Here is a 16,026-nt window from a genome sequence, read left to right on the forward strand (position 1 = left end):
TGGCTTCATCTTTTTAGCTCCACCTAAATAATGTATTTTAAATAAAATCAGTTAATAAGTCAGACAAGGTTAGATTAAATACTAACCGGTGTTAATGGCCAAATAAAACTGAACTGAAAAGTTGATTGGTTCCTAAAGACCAGTAAAATCTTGTTGTTACTGGTTTTTTACTTCTGTTAGGCAAACAAATTCTGCCTCGGAACAGTTAGCTGTTGTGGGCTTTTTGTTTGTTTCTTTGTTTTTCCCTGGCTTCTTCATATTGAATAGAAATTATTTTTCTTCCACTAACAGGCCAAAAGTCTGATCGTTGTGTAAGTAACTGTCTATAACGCGCAGTTGTGCAGGCATTGCCTGACTGCAGTGTATAGACTGCTATACTTGTGTTCGATAAATTAAAAAGACCGAAGCCGTCTTAAAGCTGACGGTAAGGATACTTAATTTGTATCTTTGCTTGCTAACAGAACGCACTGGGCTTGTAAATCATTGAGACGTGATAAATGTGGAGTCCTGTTAGTACGGTGGCTTCGTATAGAGCAGCTTGTCAGTAGTGTGCTCAGATTCCTGTTGTTCCAGTGACTGCGGAAAACATCTCCCCCTGAGCCGATGCTCCTGGGAAACCTGAAAGAGCTCTTAAATTTTCTGTCCTGTCTGCAGTGGCTGTTGGAAGGTGTTCACGGGCAACGAGCTAGCAGCTTTGTTTGGGTGGTGGATGTTTTCTCGCTGGAAGGAAAACTGCTCTGAAGATGCTGATGTGAAGGATGTTTACATGTTAGCGACTACAGTCTCCTCGAAAATTTTGAGGGCAATTGCACTTAAAGAGGGATTTCACTTTGAAGTAAGTGTGGGTTTTACGATGTCTTCTTGGCAGAGTAAAATCGGCTTGCCATGTTCTCCATCTATCCCTTCCCCTCACACTTTACAGAATGAAAAATAGATAACTACCAGTCTTTCATCTGGGAGTTTTAATGCATTCCAACTTGCAGAGAACGCTCTTGTACCTAGACAAGCCTGATTTCAGCATCTGCAGTGTTTCTCAATGCATGTTACAGTGTATACAGACTGTGAGATCAATTTATGTGAAGCTGCAAGGAGGCTGTAACAGGTGGCACAAACAAAAACCTAAATTATGTATACTAGAAATGCCTTTGTCTTGGTTATTTTCCTAGAGAGAAATTCTTCTGACTGAGAGAATGAAACTTAGTGTATTTACTACAAAAATTGAGTGGGTTTGGTGGATTTGTAACAAACGCTTACAGGTTACACAATGTTCCTTCAGGCACCCAGATCACTAGTATGTTTTAAATTTGGTTTTACTTCAAATTGTGACAGACAGAGGAACTCTTAGCATAGAATTATAGAAAGGTTTAGGTTTGAAAGGACCTTGAAGATCATCCAGTTCCAACCCCCCTGCCCTGGGCAGGGACACCTCCCACCAGCCCAGGTTGCTCCAAGCCCCGTCCAACCTGGCCTTGAACACCTCCAGGGATGGGGCAGCCACAGCTTCTCGGGGCAACCTGTGCCAGTGCCTCACCACCTGCACAGGGAAAAACTTCTTCCTAAGATCTCATCTCAATCTCCCCTCTTCTAGTTTAAAGCCATTCCCCCTCATCCTGTCACTACATGCCCCAGTAAAAAGTCCTTCCCCAGCTCCCCTGTAGCCCCTTTAGGCACTGGAAGGTCACAATAAAGTCTCCCCAGAGCCTTCTCTTCTCTGGGCTGAAAAACCACAACTCTCATCCTGTCCTTACAGCAGAGGGGCTCCAGCTGCTGAAGTATCTTTGTGGCCTACTGTGGATCAGCTCTAGCAGGTCCATGACTTTCCTATGTTGAGAGGTTCAGAGCTGGACGCGGTACTCCAGGTGGGGTCTCACTGTAGCAGAGCAGAGGGGCAGAATCCCCCCCTCGCCCTGCTGGCCACACTTCTTCTGATGCAGCCCAGGATACAGTTGGCCTTCTGGGCTGCCATCGCACATTGCCGGCTTATGTTGAGCTTCTCATCAGTCAGCACCCCCAGGTCCTTCTCCTCAGGGCTGCTCTCCAGCCATTCCCTGCCCAGCCTGGATTTGTACTTGGGATTGCCCTGACCCAGATGTAGGACCTTGCACTTGGCCTTGTTGAACTGCATGAGGTTGGCATGGGCCCACCTCTCCAGCCTGTCCAGATCCCTCTGGATGGCATCCCTCCCCTTCCGCATGTTGGTGTGCAGATCTTTAATGTAGTTTCATTAAGGACTTGCTAAAAAAGAAAATGGGGGGATGCCCCTGCAGACTGATAAGTTATTATTTTAGTTCCTGAGTTCAAATTAAGTACTTCTGCTGATTTCTGAGACTGTTGAACGTTAGCCATGAGAGATGCAACTGCTCTAAAGCTTAGCACAAACATAGAGTTCCAGGTCTTCTTTAATACATGTCTTAATAAAATCCATGTGCAATAGGAAAAAATATTTTGCCAAACAATGACGAGTTAAAAACTAAAAACTGAAAGCAACTCTGCAAAGAGGTATGCTTGATCAGGTTGAATATCACTGCCTTGAAGTGAATGACTTCATTATCTCACTAAATAGTGTTGATTTGTTTTCTGGAAAGGGGCACATTTGACTGGAAAACAGCTGGGAATTTACAGAACCCCTTGGTCTCCTCTAAAAGCTTCCCCTCTTTGTACCTTCCTTCCTCCACAAAGGACCGTTTCTAAGCTTTTGACTGCTTTTGCAGGATTTGAAGAACACAGGCAGCGTCCTTCCTTCCCGTCACCCAAAATTGCTGTTTATATTTCAGTAACTTTTCCTTTTGAATAGTTCTGTACTGTTGTCTCATCTGATAAGCACCACGGAAGATCTTATCTGATCTGAGGCACAGTCTCTCAGGCACGCTTACTCCTTGATTTGATATTCATGTTCTAGTTGAGTATTCACTAGTAAAATGCTGTTCGGTGACTCTTTGCCTTAGATCCATAATCTGTACTGAAGATACAGTTTGTCTAATATCTGTCTTTACTGTCCCTGTTCTGTTGATCAATTCATTAGATTTAAATTCAGGGAAATTATTTCAAGAAAATAAGAAAAATGTCCTTGAGCTTCAGTGTTTTGACTGCAGTAGTCTTTCCCTTTGACGCTAAAATTCAGAATGCATCATCCTTTTTTTTTTTTTTTTCTTTTCTAGTCTTAGGGCTCCATTATTTCCCCCCCCCCCCCCTGTATTCCCAAGTCTAGAACACGAGATCCTTCTTCAAGGAAACATCCTGGAAGTGAAGGGAATAGTGGTTACGCTATCTTCTTTGACTTGAAACCAAATAAAAAAATGTGTATTTAATGCACTTTTTGTTTCCTGTTTCAGGAAACACTCCCTGGTTTTAAATGGATTGGAAGTAGAGTAAAAGATCTCCTGGATAATGGAAAAGAAGTTCTCTTTGCATTTGAAGAGTCTATTGGTATGTGTATTAATATTCCTTTTAAATGTTGAGAACTGCGTGGGGCAAATGTGACTAAAAAGGAGGGGTCTTAGTTAAGGAACGAAACATGAAGGTACTTTATTTTTGTTCTTGTAGTTACTAGTATTGGTATTTTGCTCTCGTTAAATCATCTTGCCAACTATCATAAATGATGGATGAATCTCTGATTATGACACTGTGCTTCTGCGGTTTCCCGATACAAACCTGCGCTGATACAGGTTGAAAGTCCTGAGATGCCAGCGTCAAACGACTTGCTTTGTGGCCTTTTAGCTGAGATGAAGCACAGGATCTGTTTTTAAGCAGTTTAGTATCTTACAGGTCCCCTCTCTGAGGACTGGCTATTAATGGCTATGGGGAACTGGGAGGTGGGTTGCCTCCGTCACGCTATCCATCGCACCAGTACCGCAGTACCTCCAGGAGCTGTACACCATCCCCTCGTACTTCAGAACAATGTGTGAGGAATCCAGATGTGTGTAGGAATACTATTAAATACATTATGGAAGTGTGTGAATATTCCCGCTGACCTTGCCTTCAGCGCTCCATTTATCTTGGTAATCTTCCTGACACCGCTTACCTGTATGGAATGGTGTAGCGAATGTTTCAGCTACAGGAGTTACAGAATCCCAGAATGGTCAGGGTTGGAAGGGCCCTCTGGAGCTCCCCCAGTCCCACCCCCCGCCAGAGCAGGAGCAGAGAAGGCCCTCCTCAGCTTCAGATGGAACTTCCTTTTTTGAAGTTCGTGCCCGTTCCCTCTTGTCCTGTCACTGGGCACCACTGGAAACAGACTGTTCCCATCCCCCCGGCACCCTCCCTTGAAGGATTTATCAGCATTAGTAAGATCCCCCCTCAGTCTTCTCTTCTCCAGACTGAACAGCCCCAAGTCCCTCAGCCTTTCCTCATCAGAAAGATGTTCCAATCCCCTCATCATCTCCGTAGCCCTTTGCTGGACCCTCTCCAGCAGTTCCCTGTCCTTCTTGACCCGGGGAGCCCCGAACTGGACACAGCGCTCCAGATGTGGCCTCCCCAGGGCAGAGCAGAGGGGGAGGATGACCTCCCTCCACCTGCTGGCCACACTCTGCTTGATGCCCCCCAGGATACCATTGGCCTTCTTGGCCACCAGGGCATCTCTTTGGTTCCTTTGATTCCAGTTACTGGCAAGACTCTCTGCAGTGTCGGTGTCCTTGCACAAAACAGGCAAACTTTTATGTTCAGCACTGTACTATGAGAGATCTCAGAGCGGATGTTATCAATCTGGAATTAATTGATTATAGCATGTATTTTTCCAGCCCTACAACCCCTAAGTTAATTAGATTTCTTAGAAGAGGGGAATGCATGTGCAGTAAGAAAACCAGCCTACATGTATTAGCCAATTTTATTTTACAGGAAAAAGGTTAAAACTTCAATGAAGTAAATCAGCGTAATAATATGTCAGGTTATTTTTCCACAATCAATTTTTTCTTTCTAGGCTTTATGTGTGGCACATCAGTGTTGGATAAAGATGGTGTAAGTGCCGCTGTGGTCATAGCCGAAATGGCAACCTACCTGGAAGGCAAGAACCTAACGCTAGCACAGAAACTCATTGAGATATATGAAACGTAAGTTGTGGTTTTCATTAGTATGCTCTACTTAACTATTTTGGAGCTGGGAATAATCTAGTAAATATTTTTAATTTGTCCCTCAGATGTTTTCTCATTGTAAGTTGTTGTTGTGTTGTGATGGACTACACTTTTCAGTATTACAGATACCACTTGAGTATCATATCTCCCAAAGGACTAAAAAGACCCTTTCTGTTGTGTTTCTGTAATAAATTGTGAGAGAGGAGAATTTTGCGCATGGATCCACCAGAGCAAACTTTTCTCTCTTATTTGATTCATGCTATATAATTTCTCTTATCTTCTGATGGATGGCTCTATCTTAGTTGGGCTCTGTATGCCTCTCTTTAAACACTTAATATTTTCACTGAAGCACAGTCTGGGGATTGTGAGAAGATCACGTACTGTTCTTGCAGAGATTTGTAATAGAACAGAGGTTAAAGGAATAGCCTGTGTTCAATAGCTGTGGGCTCAATTCACAGCAATAAAACGAGGAACGTGTTTATGGCAGAATTAAAAGTCGTGCTGTGATAAGCCCAGCTCATCAGCAGAAGTTCCTATGCTTTAACGAGATTAGCGGCACACTTACAACGAATCATATAGGCCATTCCTTTTCCTGCCGGCCCAGCAGAAAGACAGATTGTGGCCCTTAAAATTGGAACATGGAAGCACAAACGATGATCAACATTCGTCCCTTTGTGGCACTCAGGAGTTCGCTCTGTTATTTGCAAACTGTAGCAGACACAATTCTGCACAGCTGGATTGAAAAGCTGTCAATGATGATGACAACAGAAGGATTCTTCTTCCAGTCAGGCTTAATTTTTTTTAAGCTGCAGAGAAGGGTCTCTGTAGAATGAGGAGTGGGGGGAATATAGCGCAGAACAACTTAAATTTCAACGTGCAAACATGTTTGCTGCACCTAGTGAGTGCTTGTGTTACGTCTGTTTGGGATTAGTAGTTTTAACTTGGATGAAATAATCGGTCACCTTCCTCAGAGGCTGTTTGAAATAATCTGTTGTTGTGGTTGCTCCTGTGGCTACAGCAGACAATTTTTGATGGTGTGGGAACGATACTGCATATTAACTTGCTGAGGACTACCGAGGCTGCACTTGGCCAAATGGTTGCCTTTTATTTCTTTGCAACTGAAACCTTTGCTTGAATTTAAAAATAGCTTAAGATGATCTGAGTAATGCAGTGAAATCTGCTTTGGAGTCCAAACATTTGCCTATAAATATCTGTTTCCACAGCTGTGAGAACTGCATTCTTTTTTTGTTCTTGCTTTTCCAAACAGGGGCTTTTCTTTAAATACCAAATGTGCGGAAAACTTCTGAATCTTGTAACTGAAAATGTTATCTGCTTGTAGGTATGGATATCACATATCAAAGACTTCCTATTTCTTGTGCTATGATCCTCCTACTATCAAAAGGATATTTGAGAAACTTCGGAACTTTGATGCCCCTCAGTCTTATCCCAAATTTTGTGGTATTTACAACATATTGCATGTACGAGATATTACCACTGGCTACGATAGCAGCCAGCCGAATAAGAAATCGGTGAGTTACGAAGTATTTTTGCAGGAGAGGTTCTGTTTTTGAAGAGCCTGAAAGTTTAGTACACTGAGAACTACGCAGAAAGATGTACTATGTCAACTAAGATGGCAGTATAATTGCCATTGTCTATTGAGACTGCTCAACATTTACTGGGAGAACACTGCTTAAATGTGCCATGGCTTGGCTGTTGTGTTGACTATTTTGATATAACAATTAATGAACTTTATTAGTTGAAGTGAGCTTGATGCTCCTGCAACTCTTAAGCTGCCTCGCAGGCTTCCAGATGTTGGAATGCCAATGGGAGTAAGAAATACTGAGCCTGATCAGACCGAAATGGCTTGTTCCAGACTATTGCATTGGCTGGCGGATGTAACCTGCAGGGGATTTCAGTGTGTTTATTTAGCTTTGGATGTACTGAATGTTGTATTTAAACAAAAAAAAAAAAGAAAGAAAAAAAGAAAGAAACAAAAAAGCCCCAACAAAAAAAAACCAAAACCAAAAACCCCCCCAAAACCAACAACCCTCCCCGTTTGTGTTAACTGGGGTGTTCTGTAATAAAATGTTGTTTGTGTAGGTGCTGCCAGTGAGTAAAAGCAGTCAGATGATCACTTTTACGTTTCAAAATGGTTGTGTTGCCACCCTTCGGACAAGTGGAACGGAACCAAAGATCAAGTACTACGCGGAGATGTGCGCGCTGCCCGAACAGAGGTCAGTAGCGGGTCTGCACGCACACATTGCAGGGTGCTGTTGGACGGAAAGGTCAGTGCTCGGGCTTCTCTTCCCTGCATGGAGGGGGTTCTTCTGCTGCCTTCTTGGAGACCTGAGCCTCAGCTGACTATTCCAGCCTCTTAAACCAGCCAGTGATGTACATTCCTTCTCATAAGGGAGCTCTGCAGTGGATAAGACAAAGAATTGAATTTTCTGCATCTGCTACAGTAGGAGACTTATTAACCCAAATCCTCATTGACATAGAATGAAAAAGTGATGAAGTTGTGCTGCTGCTGGCAAGTATGCTTAAACCCAGGTGGATTCCTGTTGTGTTTGGGAATCTGCTGCATTGCTCTGAGCTACCGGATAGGAACTAGAGGTCTGTCCCCTTTTGACAGACAGCTGGATTGAGCTTCTTCCAGTTTAAAAGGGGGGAGTGGGAAACAGGATGTGTCAACACCATTGAAATGAGGAGTGTGGGTTCTCAGTGTAGCTAACGGAGAGAAGCAGGCTCTTGAGCTGGATTCCTAACCTAAATCATGTGAGTACTTTGTCTTTTAGACTTGTGTCCCAACATTCCTGTGGAGCAGAGAATTGAAAATAACGTAAAGGGGTCTCTCGTTCAGTATTTATTTCACAGAATCCCAGACTGGTGAGGGTGGGAAGGGCCCTCTGGAGCTCCCCCAGTCCCACCCCCTGCCAGAGCAGGGGCACCTCCAGCAGTGGCACAGGACGGCGTCCAGGCGGGTTTGGAATGGCTCCAGAGGGGGAGACTCCCCCACCTCTCTGGGCAGTCTCTGCCACTGCTCTGCCTCCCTCACAGGAAAAAAGTTCCTCCTCATGTTAAGATGGAACTTCCTATATTCAAGTCTGTATTTCTGCTTACTGGTAGGAATTCAGGATAAGCGTATTTTTATTACTGAATGTTTTGGTCGGATTTAGGCAGTGAGTAGATAACGAGTGGTAGATTGCCTTTGCTTATAAAATGTTGACGTGAGGGGATATGCACATCCATGCCTAGACAGCTTTGCACAGGTTGCTGAACTATTTAAAACGTGGTTTATTACTACATGAAGTGTATTAACGTGAGCACAGACAATCTTTTGAATCCTGTTTTTAAATGGTTCTGAACTGACCGTGGAATAACAGCAGGTCAGAGAAGTGGTAGGAGTTCTACATCCCAGTTCTCTGAATGGCAGCTCTTGCCAGAAACCTGTATTTCTTTGGTCAGAGAGCTTTCTGATTGTATGAACGTGCTTCCTTGTTACGTGGGTAGGGAAATTCTCCCGTCGGTTAGAACATGCTTCCATAGACCTGGGAGTGGGCAAGGTACCGTTTGGTGTAAATGCTGAAAAGGTAAGATACAGTTGAGGCAAAGAGCTGCATCGACAAGGAAGAAAAAGACGCTAGAAATATTGTCCTTAACCTAATCTTAACACAAGCGAAGGCCAGATGAGTAGGAGTAGTGGGGAGAGAAATAAAATACATGAGGATGCTTTGAGGCCTCATTTGGGCTTCTGCTGCTGGTCATTCTGGGAAGTCAGAAAAAATACATCGACCTTTAATTTTAGTAATGCCTTTAGTAACCATTTAGTAATGGTTAACGGCAATTATTATCTGGAACACGAAATTGAAAAGCTTTCAAGCTTCCCTGATTCAAGGCATAAAATGGTCCGTAGGAACCTCAAAAGGCATTCTTCTCTGTAATAGCTTTGCAAATATTTCTTTCTGTTGTTGTTTATTCATTATTCTTAAAAGCTGAACATCGGGAAAGTCAGTTTTATCGCGGTGCTTTTGGGTGTTTTCTTTTAAAGGAAGTGGTGACCCAAATGGCAATGATATATTGCCAGTTCCACAAATGAACAAAGCACACATAAATAAGCCTGTTTTGCCTATTCTCCGTTAAAAACCGACTGAGTTCCTCTCCCTCCAGTGAGAGTTGGGGGGTAGGAGAGGGATTATGCGTTCTTGAAGGAGTGTTGCAATGCATTAGTGTTTGTGCATGCGGATGTTGTCTTTTTACTCAAACGAATGTCTGGGTGTTTAAATAGGGAAAGGATCAGTATGTTACGGTGTCCTCTTGTGAGCCATGACACTTTGCCTGATTTACTCAATCCCCCTAAACTGCACTCTGGTCAAGATACAATGAGATACCCTATATTCTTCTCTACACAGCGCCCAGATGCCCATCTAGGGTATCTATCTCTTTATTAGTAGCTCATTCTTACTTTTTAATCCATTTACAGTCTGTGGTCAGTTTTGCGTTGGTTTTGCAGTTATTAATTCTTGTGTTCGGTCTGCTAGCTTAGGGCCCTCTAGTGGCAATTGGTTTTTTTCTTTAATTTAAATTAATATTGCAATAGTCCCTACCGAAAAGTAGCTTGATAAAGTGAGCAGGTTGGAGTCTCTACGCATTGCTGCTGGTAGGAAACATAACAGACCCACTCCATCACCATCAGATCTTGGTGGGTTTTTTTTTTCCTTTTTTTTTAATAGATACCTGGTGTTTATCAAACCTTTGACACGATACTTTTCTCTTTCTAGTGACAGAAGCGTGCTGGAAGAAGAACTTCAGAAGCTTATTGAAGCTTTGATTGAGAATTTTCTTGAACCCAATAAGAATGGACTGATCTGGCGCTCTGCTTAGATCTCCGCTAACTGGTGTTCAAAGAAGTGACTGCCTGCACTGCGTCACGTGAAACAAAGGAACCAAGAACAGAACTCCGTTTAAGACGTGTGTGTGCGTGTGTGTGTGTTCAACAGCTACATTTTTATTCTATAAAGAAGCAGCATTCTTTTGTCAGGCTTTTCACCAAAGTCTGGGCTAGAAAATTGGCATAGGAGAGGATGGAAGAGAAAAGGATGGAATTTAGTGTTATAATTTTCTGTCCTTTTGACCAAAAGGCTAATTAACCTGCACCGATGCAAATGAACTGCCCACGTGGGGTTAAGATGGCTGATCTTAGCCAGGAGATCTTGTCTTAAACTAATTTCAGGTACTCGATACCTTTTGTGTGAAAAGGTTTTAAAATCGGGTGGTCCTGCTATTTGAAGGAAGCGATCACTCCAAACTGACAAAAAAAAAAAAAAGCCTGCTTCTTCCTAGCTGTTGTGCGTGAACGTAGGTATCGTCGTTACAGGTCTTAATTTTTCCAAAAATGTTAAAGTAAGAGTTCAGTGCTTAGCATTTCTTGTTTAGGCAACTTGGTCAATATGACATTTTTCAGCTACTTAAGTATCCTTCTGTTGTTAAAGGTGCTCTTGGTGCGTTGTATCTTTCCTGTGTGTACCTTCAAATATTTACTCGACAGTGAAACCGGAGCAGCAACACATGCAGGTCCACTTGCAGTCTGGGTTTTGAATTACCTGGTGCCTTTCCAAGGCTTCCGAAGGAATAGAAACTTCTTCATTCCGTGGTTAAATTGCCCGTTTTAACTACCACAGGCTTTGTAACAATTTTTTTGTCCCACATCTCTGAAGTGTCTTAAGCCTTTTTTTTTTTTTAATAAAGGTTTCAGAAATTCAGTAACTTCGAAAGAAAAGTCCAGTTAGTGACTTCTTTTTTGGTTTCGATGGCTTAAATTCATACTGACTGTGTATTAAAAAAAAAAAAAGGAAGAAAGTGGAGGTGAGACACTGATCACTGATACCACTGATTATTATTTTTAGTTACTAAATCATCTTTTTTTTTTTTGTCCTGTCTTGTAAGCTAATTTCTGTTAGAATAGCGATTTGCAGATACTGTTCTTCTTTACTTTCAGGGCAAATTGTTAACAGCTTCCCATTATTTGTTTCCTACCTTTGCTTGAGCAGAAAGTGATACTGCTAATCTTTTTTTCCCCCCAAAAATAGACCGATACAGAAATTCTCACGTAGATATGTAGGATTTCAGAAAATAAAAGCCATGTTTTGGCACAGAAAAGCTGCGGACATACTTTAACTGAAACAACACTTCAAGAAAAACTGCATCTTGATTAACTGAGAATAATACTTGTTAATGTGGGCTACTAAACTGCTAATATAAGCCTTCAGTATAGTCAGTGATGTTCTGGACATCTCCCCACTATCACTTTACAGTAATCAGATAAAAGGAACAGATAAAACTGAACACTTAACAGCGGTGTTGAAGGAGATGCACTTAAGTTAAAGGCATTGTTTTGCCTTCATTGTTAAATCTGTAAATTTGTCCTCTGGCTTATTCTACCCTTACGGCTCGATGCTGTGGGATTGCGCTGAGTGGTTTGTATGTGTTGCATCTGGATGGCTTTAAAGAGCGCCGAGGTTTCCGTGGCTGTGCGGGTATTGGGTATTTCATGCTGACAGAAGCTTTGCACTATAACCGTGGAGAAGTATTTTGCTGTATATGAATGTACATGTACCGCAGAAAGTCTGTGTTGCACAAATTCTTACTTGCCGCCGATATTTATTTATTTTTTATTTTGAGAGGAGATATTTCCAAATTGTTCTGCAAATAAGTGAAATGTATCTAATGCCAAAAATGTGGTTGGGTTTTTTTTGTTTTTTCTTCCTTGACTGTACATTTGACTGATGCGGTGGGGAACATGGGTGAAAGCACTTACGCTTAGGGTATGCTCGTGTTATCGTACAGCGCTGGGGGGGGTCGCAGGAGGTGCGAGGGCATTTCTGACTGCTGCTTTGTCTTTACTTTTCACAAAAAGGAGCAGATCTGGATCCCGACTGTGCCGAAGTTGGAGGGGGTCCTGCAGTTTGTTCTGTTGGCAGCAGATTAAAGCCTTGGGCTTTTTGGATTTGTTTTTTTAAATAGCCTCCTAGTAGTTCAGAAGAGAACAAGTGACTTGGGACATAATTTTGAACAAAGGTAAACACTGTAAAAAAGCGTAGTTGATTTGAGGAGGCCAGCTGTGTGTGTATTGTAGCAGTTAGCGTTAGGAGTTCCGTGGTGTGAGTTATGTTTGTGCTCCTGCGAAGAGCAGCGTCCCAGAGACATCTGCTTTATACCGGTAGGCAAGTGTTATAAATGCAGTACGGAAAGAAAATCGTGATTATGTTTTCAAATCAGCATTCTTAGAAGTCGGTAACTGTTCATAGTATAAATATCTTCAATAAAAAAGCAAATACGGGGGTTTAAGTATCTGGGATTCTTCTCGTCGATAGATTTGAGCAGTAAGTTATAGACGTAGTGATGCTTTTGGAATGACAGCAACAGCCACAACGTGTTGAATGTATTTTAAGGGTGTAATAGCTATTGCTGTTTTTAAACTGCTGCTACTGTTGTTTTCCTACTGTATTTGAACTGTTTGATATATTTATACTGTTCCATTTGTGGAACTCCTCTTTTATCTCTTCCCTCTGATCTTGCTTCCCTTACTTCTGTTACTGTGAAGGACTGTAATTCTCTTACTTCGTTGCTCTGTCACTTTGTTATACATCGTGTTAGAGTTTGTTGGGCTTGTGCACAACCTTCTTCTGGTTGTCAGCTGTTCTTTACTACTTTTCAGAGAAGAACAAACGCTTTTCAGGCTTCAGTAGGAAGCAGGTAATGGATCAAAGTGCGCTGTGGATGTTGTTTACGAAGGCGCTTCCAGTGAAAATACTCCTTTTCAAAGGTTGATCTACAGCAAGTCATCAGCTTAAACTAATCATACAGCCAATTATTTGTTTCTAGCACTTGATAATAAAATTAGGAGGGCTTGTTTTGGTCCTTTCCCTTTTTGATGTGACAGGCTTAATCTCTGTCTCACTCAGGTGGTAAAGTTGTGTTTCCGTGGGCCTGGGATAGGACTTTCCTACATACAGGAGACTCGCCAGCCAAGGTTCAAGGTCTATCATACAGAGCTTGTAGATGAATTCTTTATTCCATAGTTGTGATATAGTGTCCAGTCTGTGGTTTAAATATCTTCAAGTGCTATTCACATTTCTCTTCCTACCACGGTGCGAGTGAACCGTAAACTCTTGTGTGGAGGAGAAGGAAGGAGCGTGTTTAGCACGGGGCGGTTTGACTGGGAGCCCCAAGCACAGCTCTACCTATAGCCCAGGGTGGCGTAGCCCGTGTTGTGTTTGCCGTTGGTGTGGTGTCCTGCCTGGGTGGTGAGGCAGTTCCGCATCACCTGCCCTCCCCTGTCCTTGCATCCCAGCAGGATGCAGCTCGCAGGAGCCAGGTTTCCCTCAGGCTGCAGGAGAACTAGGATCTTGACGGAGTAGGTCTCTCATTTCCTTAATTCTAAACACCCAGCTCTTCCTTGGAAGGAGGGGAAATGCTTATTTGTGTCAGCCACAGAGTGAATTAAGAACTAAAACCTCTGTGTTCTGTTTGAGACATTGAGGTGTGTTACGACAGGCAGCATGCGCTGCCCGGGGCTCCTTTACCTGCCTCGGGCAGTCCCTCACTGCTCTCAAGCTCTTGCCGTATCTCTAGTTGGAGGATACCGGCGTGTTGGGATTTCTGGCGTTATTCCCTGATTTAGCGGTACTCAGGTAGCACTTTGTGTCCGCACTTTGGCTCCTGAAGCATTAGGGGGTTCCATTTCTGTTTTATTAAAGAGAACGTGTTTGTTTGAAGCTCTCTGGGTATTGAGGGAGAAACCATGGGGTGGAACGGTGATTTCTGTTGTTTGGGGCAAGGTGGAATGTGTGGTCTGCTTTAGAAAGCACTTGGATATTCTCTTTAATTTTAAGATTAATATTGTTGTCACTTCATTTTGTCCTTCCCCCATTTTTGCCCTCTTTTCTCCCCGAATAAGAGAGGGGGGCTCTTTGCATGGTGATGCCTGGATGGTTAGAGTCCATCTTTGATACCCAGGCCATTTTCCATCCTCCCCCGCCCTTTGCGTGCTCAAGAGTAGCTTTGTCCGAGGTGATTGAAGTATCTGAAGTGATATCATTCTCCTTGTCTAGAATCCTGGGGAGTTCTGGATCTGTACTCTTGTTTACCTGGTGTCTGTTCTTCTGTAAAACTAGGGCGTATTACAAAAACAGTGAGAATTTGCACTTTTCTGAAGTATTTCTGTGTGTATTGCTATGTGGATTTAGCCAAATGAAGTGTTATAAGTAATAAAATATTCTCTTCGTAGTAGCAATCCTTTGTGTTTCTTTGGTCTTCTTTAGTCAAACACTATTGCCCCAAAAACTGAGCTGGTGGGTAATTGTTCCTGACTTGATGCAGGAGGAATATTGACCGTGTGCCACTTGGGTACCTAAAGGCCCCGGGGAACAACAGCGTGTCCTGAAGAACCTGTTCAGAGCCTCATCCTTCTGATGGTGCTAAAGGAGACCTCTTCTGTGATGCTGTTTCCGAGGGGATGTCCCAGGGCGCACCACCGAGGACCGATGGGCTGGTTGTGACCTGAAGTCACCACCAATGCCACCATGGAGCAGGTGGGAAGAGAGTTGGATGTTTGGGGCCGTAGGAGAGGTGGGCATGAGGAATCATAGAATGGTTTGGGTTGGAAGGGACCTTGAAGGTCATCTCGTTCCAACCCCCCTGCCCTGGGCAGGAACACCTCCCCCCAGCCCAGGTTGCTCCAAGCCCCGTCCAACCTGGCCTTGAACACCTCCAGGGATGGGGCAGCCACAGCTTCTTGGGGCAACCTGCCCCAGGGGATCACCACCTGCACAGGGAAAAATTTCTTCCTAAGATCTCATCTCAATCTCCCCTCTGTCAGTGTCAAACCATCCCCCTCGTCCCATCACTCCCCTCCCTGATCCAGAGTCCCTCCCCAGCTCTCCTGGAGCCCCTTTAGGCACTGGAAGGGGCTCTGAGGTCTCCCTTTTTTCACCTTTTCTTCTCCAGGCTGAAATGAATGAGGAGAGGTTGGTCTTCTGGGGGTGAAGCTGCTTTGAGAAAAGCAACAGCTCAAAAGGGAATGGGTGAGGAGAGCAGGGGAGAGGAGCGGCCACCACTGCAGGTGAGCGAGCGGGTCTGCGCCAGCGGTGGCATTCACCCCAAAGAAAGGTTTCAGCTCCATGATCCCACCAGGAAAGCTGGTGGGGCACAGTGACCACCCTCTTGCTGGTCCCTCTGTCCTCGGGAGGTCTCCCTGTGCCAGGGATTTTACGGGGTTCTTACACCAACAGTTAAACTCTGAGACAGGAGTTGATATCACCCCGGCTCGGCTTTCGTATTTTACAGCTGCTTTAAGGCACTGTCAAGTTTGATAGAGGATGGTTTCGGGGGGCACAGCAGCATGTCCAGGAGGGTTCCCGCATCCCTTCGGTGGTGGCTGTGGGTTTCATCCTGGGGTGGGTCTGCATGTGAATCATCGTTTTTTTTTCTCCCTACCGAGGCGGATGCTCCCCATCAGGGCTGCTTTCCTCCCCCCAGCTCGTCCCAATTAGCTCCCAGTTATCCCCTGTGCTGCACTGAGGGGGATGGTGCTTTCCAGGGAGAGACTTAAGGCATCTCTGATGCCTTCGGAGGGGTGGGGAAATGAGAAAACAACAGAAGGACCTGGAGATGGAGGGGTTTATCTGGGTTGGGGGCGAGGGGGAGCAGCGGTGTCACCCACGGACACAGCAGGACAGGGACCGGGAGGGGACAGGACACGGTCGGGTGAGCGATGGCTGAGCCTCCGCAGGCTCCGCCGCTCTGTAATTGCAGGAACCGGCGCTGGATGTCACCAAGAGCCCGTGCAGAGGGACAGAGCCCCATGGTGGCCATGCTACACCCCTCCCGAGGTGCGGGGACATCCGAGGGGACAGGTTGGTCACCCCCAGGGTGTGGTGCTGGGGTGCAGAGCAGGGAGAGGGGG

General features: G+C 44.3%; 1 protein-coding gene across 1 annotated transcript in view; it reads left to right on the forward strand.

Moving 5' to 3' along the window:
- Positions 1–9,944, forward strand: part of PGM2L1 (phosphoglucomutase 2-like 1) — a 41,833-nt gene extending 31,889 nt beyond the window's left edge. Inside the window, exons 9-14 of the mRNA XM_009891001.1 lie at positions 655–835; positions 3,333–3,426; positions 4,913–5,042; positions 6,403–6,592; positions 7,164–7,297; positions 9,842–9,944. Of these exons, the coding sequence (XP_009889303.1) occupies positions 655–835; positions 3,333–3,426; positions 4,913–5,042; positions 6,403–6,592; positions 7,164–7,297; positions 9,842–9,944 (832 nt within the window). The remainder of the gene's footprint in view (positions 1–654; positions 836–3,332; positions 3,427–4,912; positions 5,043–6,402; positions 6,593–7,163; positions 7,298–9,841) is intronic.
- The last annotated feature ends 6,082 nt before the right edge of the window (positions 9,945–16,026 follow it).

The sequence above is a fragment of the Charadrius vociferus genome, unplaced genomic scaffold (genome assembly GCF_000708025.1).
Source record: "Charadrius vociferus isolate BGI_N301 unplaced genomic scaffold, ASM70802v2 scaffold407, whole genome shotgun sequence".
NCBI lineage: Eukaryota > Metazoa > Chordata > Aves > Charadriiformes > Charadriidae > Charadrius > Charadrius vociferus.